This window comes from Petaurus breviceps, unplaced genomic scaffold (genome assembly GCF_028583685.1).
Source record: "Petaurus breviceps papuanus isolate PSGF00001 unplaced genomic scaffold, PetGlider_PUasm1.0 567, whole genome shotgun sequence".
Classification (NCBI taxonomy): domain Eukaryota; kingdom Metazoa; phylum Chordata; class Mammalia; order Diprotodontia; family Petauridae; genus Petaurus; species Petaurus breviceps.
Window position 1 is genome coordinate 5,310,121 of NW_027186383.1, and position 4,556 is coordinate 5,314,676.

General features: G+C 45.9%; 1 protein-coding gene across 1 annotated transcript in view; it reads right to left on the reverse strand.

Moving 5' to 3' along the window:
* The window catches only part of IQCA1 (IQ motif containing with AAA domain 1), a 247,156-nt gene that overhangs the window by 2,518 nt on the left and 240,082 nt on the right, over positions 1-4,556 (reverse strand). Inside the window, exon 18 of the mRNA XM_069103144.1 lies at positions 4,250-4,488. Coding sequence (XP_068959245.1) covers positions 4,250-4,488 — 239 coding nt within the window. The remainder of the gene's footprint in view (positions 1-4,249; positions 4,489-4,556) is intronic.

Genomic DNA, 4,556 nt, shown 5'->3' on the forward strand with positions numbered 1-4,556 from the left:
TGATGGTTGTATTCTGATTCTAGACCAAGCTCTCACAGGAATACCTTCCTCCCCCTCCCCTCATTTAGCTCCCCTTTAGATGTTTTCTTCTACTGTTAGAAAGTAAGCTACCTGGGGGCAGGGTCTGTAGTCCAGCGCTTAATACCATACTTGGCCCAGGGCAGATGCTTAAAAAATGGTTGTTCCTTGCCATTAAAAACTGAGAGGGGGAGAGTCTTAGACCTGGGCCTCACTGACTTGGAGCTGTCAGGGACCTCAGAGACCATCTATTCTGACCCTATCACTTACAATCAAGGAGACTGAGGCTCATTAGGAGATAAAGTCATACCTAGGCCATGCCAGGTCACTCTAAGATCATACCAAGGTTATATCAGTTCACACCAAGGTCAAACAAGACCATCCCAAGGTCAGGCCAGGTCAGACCAAGGTCACACCAGAGCACAGCAAGGACACGCCAAGGTCATTCCAGGCCACACCAAGCTCACACAAGATCATAGCAAGGTCATGCCAGGTCATATCAGATCATGCCAAGGGCAGAGGAGGAATGTTTAAGGAAGCATTTGAAATGAGGACCACTGACTCTAGAGCCAGGATTTTTTTTCACTACAGTCACTAGTCTTAGGAAGCTGCTGGCACACTAAGGGTTAAATACCTTGCTCAGGGTCAGGTGGTCAGCCTGGCTCTCTGCTCACTCCACCATCCTGCCTTTCTAGCTACATAAAAGTGGAATGAGCTGCTTCCGGAGGGAGGGAACCCTCCTGCCCAATGTTGTTGTCATTGTGGTCACTGTTTAGTTGTTTCAGTTGAGTCTGGCTCTTCACAACCTCATTTGGGGTTTTCTTGGCAGAGATACTGGAGTGGTTTGCCATTTCCTTCTCCAGCTCATTTTACAGATGAGGAAACTGAGGCAAACAGGGTTCAGTGCCTTGCCCAGGGTCACACAGCTAGGAAGTGTCTGAGGCCGGATTTGAACTCAGGAAGATGAGTTGTCCTGACTCCAAGCCTAGCACACTGCACTATGGTGCCCCCTAGCGGCTCCTACTTAACAGAGTTCTTCAAAGTGAAGGCTGAAAGATCACTCGCCAGGGATGTGGCAGCAGGGGAGTCTCTGCCCGGCAGGTCCCTCCCAACTCAGAGCTTCTTGACCCGAAATGTGAACAGCCCTTGAAGTTTGATTTGATGGGATCTTTCCCTGCAATGACTTGTTTTGCATTGCATAGATTTCCCTTGTGCACTTGGGATGGGTCTGATGACTACCTTGGCCACGAATAGACAAGCTTTGTTTCAGTGCATGAAAACTATCAGCTTTCTTTGAGAGGAATTCCAAATCTTGCTTTGCTAACAGAGAATCTTCGATACTGAGCCCCCGATGGTTTAGGACAGAGACAAACTGGGCGACAGGACCAGCAGGTGGCAGTCATAATTCAGCGTGTTTAGTAATTAGTCTGAGTGCCAAGTATCACACTAGGGAATGAATTGTGGGTTTATTAAATGATTCAATTATTCAATGCATTGATCAAGAAAAAGATCTGGTACTTAATTTGGGGAAAAAACTGATAGGATTGGGGAGATGCCAGGCTGTGTTAAAGAAGAGATGAGGCCACCATCAGGGGCTAACTGAGGTACAGCATGCTTTTAGGCACTAACATACCATTTACCTACACCTTGGAATCCGGGTTCAATGAATATTAAGAGGATTTTTTTTTTGCTTTTGTTGTTTTTATTTTTGTGAAAAGTCCCAAAGACAGACTTCATTTCTGTTTTAGGGCCTTTCAGGATCGAGAGAAACTGAGGAATAGGAAGGGGATGCCATAACTCATATGATCACAGACTTTCAGGACTGGGAAAGAACTCAGAGATCATTTAATCTTGTTCTCTTGTTTTTCAGATAAGGAAACAAAGGCATAAAGAGATGACATGACGTGGCCAAGGCCACACAGCTGATCAATGTCACAGTCAGGACCAGGAAGTCTCACAACTCTGAGCTTTAAGCCCAGGGCTCTTCCCAATAGACCATATTGCTTCTAATACCTTTGAACCCAGATCATGGTTATAGATAAAGAAATCAGTGTGGTAGCTCACACAGGCTGCTGAACTCTGAATTGTTTATTTCTTGGGGGAAGATGCAGACAATACCAGTCAAGATCTCTCCTTAGTAAGTACTAGTGGTCAAACCTGCTGAGGGTGAGAGAGGGTATGAAGGCTAGGATGGGGAATATGGAATCCCCAAGTGCAGCATGACAATTTCATGTTGGAAATCGACAAGGCTGCTTCATCTGAGGAATCAGGCACCATGGAGTGAGTCTGGGTTAAATAAGGATTTGGGTTCAAAAGCTTTGCTCATAACTCCTAAACATTGGGCAAGTCATTCAAACTACTTGAACCTCAGTTGTCTTGTTAGTTAATAAAAAGGGTGGGGGGAGCAGAAAGGGAGAGAATTTGGATTAAATGGTCTCTGAATTCCTTCCCTGCCTCTAAATCTATGGCCCTTGACCTTTCTCTGCCTTTGTGACTGTGGACAATTTTGAATTGCTTCTCTGGTCTTATTTTCTGACTCTAAAATGAGGGAGCTGGACTAGATAGATGGCCTCTGAGGGGCAGCTGGGTTGCTCAATGGTTAGAGCACCAGACCTGGAGTAAGACTTGAGTTCAAATCAGGCCTCAGACACTTAGTAGCTGTGTGGTCCCTAAATCTCTGTTTCCACAAGAATAAAATGCAGATAATAATAGCACCTACCTCCCAGGGTTGCTATAAGTATCAAATAAGCTCATCTTTGGACAGTGCTTAGTACAGAGCATGGCACACAACAGGCTCTCGATAAATGCCTATCCCTGCCCTCTGAGCTTCCTCCAAGCTCGAGCACCCTCTGGTTAGCACCCCCAGTTATTATCTCTTTAAAGACATGTAAGAAATGCAAATAGTCCTGGGAAAGAGAATTTTTTTCCTAATATCATAAGCAAGAGTTAAGAAATTTAATGTCTAGTCAAGAAAAGGTGACCAGGGGGAACTCATTAATTTGTAAAGGATCAAAGAGGGGGCTGGATTAGACAGAGCACTGGAAGACAGACGTTGGCAGTTGGCAATCATTAGTTTCAAAAAGTTAGCCCCCTCCCCCCACAACCCTAAAAACCCTCCATCTTGACATGAGCAGAATTCCAGTGGGAGGTGAAGTGGGTTTTTTTGCCCAGGTGAGACCCCTGCCCTCATGGCCCAGGAAGACTGCTTTTCCCCTTCCTCAGAAGCATTGGGGATACTTTGCAGGGGAATAAAGGACTCTGTTTTGATTGGAAAGGGATGCCTTCCATAGAAATATTTTAAAAAACGATATCTCTGTGTTCTCTGTAGCTTATTTCCAAAGATGATATGTTTTATTTTTTTTTTTTTGAGGTAATCGGGGTTAAGTAACTTACCTAGGGTCACACAGCTAGTAAGTGTCTGAGGTGAGATTTGAACTCAGACCCTCCTGACTCCTGGGCTGAAGCTTTATCCAGCACACCACCTAGCTGCTGTGCCCAAAGAGGAGACACTTGAAAAGAAATCCCAATGCCTTTTGTTGGTAGAGTAAGACACACATAGGTTTCCTCTGAGGTAGCTCCACATTTTAGGCAGCTTAGCTTAGTGGACAAAAGCTTGGCCTTGATGTCAGGAAGACCCGAGTACTAATTCTGCCTTGGGCATTTACTAGTTGTGTGACCTTGGGCAAATCACACAACCACACTTGGCCCCAGTTTCCTCATCTGTAAAATAGGAGTTATAATAGCACTTACCTCACAGGGCTATCGTGAGGATCAAATGAAATATCCACAAAGTGTTTTGCAAAATAAAAGGGGTGTTAGCAATTGCTTCTTTTCAATTTGGGAATATTTTCCTTCTGTTTTATTTGAGTTGGGGTGTTTTTTGGGAGGGTGTGGGGTTGAAGGTAGAGGCAAGTGAGTGTCTGAGTGTGGGTGTCTTTGTCTGGTGGAGTCAAAGTGACCCTGAATATTAGATAACCAGATTTTCAGCTGGAAGGCCCTTGTGATCAATCCTCACCTCTTACAGATGAAGAAGAATGACTGAATGAAGCCCAGAGAAGTTCAGGGACTTGCTTATGGGGGCAGAAGTGAGTCTGGAGCCCAGGCTGTCTCAGTTCAAACACAGTGCTCTCTTAGTCTGTCCCCACCCTGGCTCTCCAGAGTGAAGAGTAGAGGACGAGGTCAGCACGGGGTGCCTTGTGTGGCCAATCCCCAGACCCCTTGCGCAGCTCACCTTAAAGCTCTCCTCCTCCTCTTTGTACACAGGGTCCATCCGAGCCAGGTTCGTGATGAACTCCACGGCTGTCAGGGCCTTCTGCTTCTGCTGCCAGACTCGCCGCTCCGTCAGGATGCTTTTGACCACCTGGACTATCTGTCCTTGAGTGAATCCATCAGTGACCTTGGAGAGGCAGCTGATGTTCAGTGACTTGGTGATCTTTCCTCCAGCCTGTTGAATCGCTTCCTTCCACAATACTGGTTTGTCGAGAGAGAGAGACAGACAGAGAAAGAGAGAGAGAGAGAGACAGAGAGAGAGAGAGAGA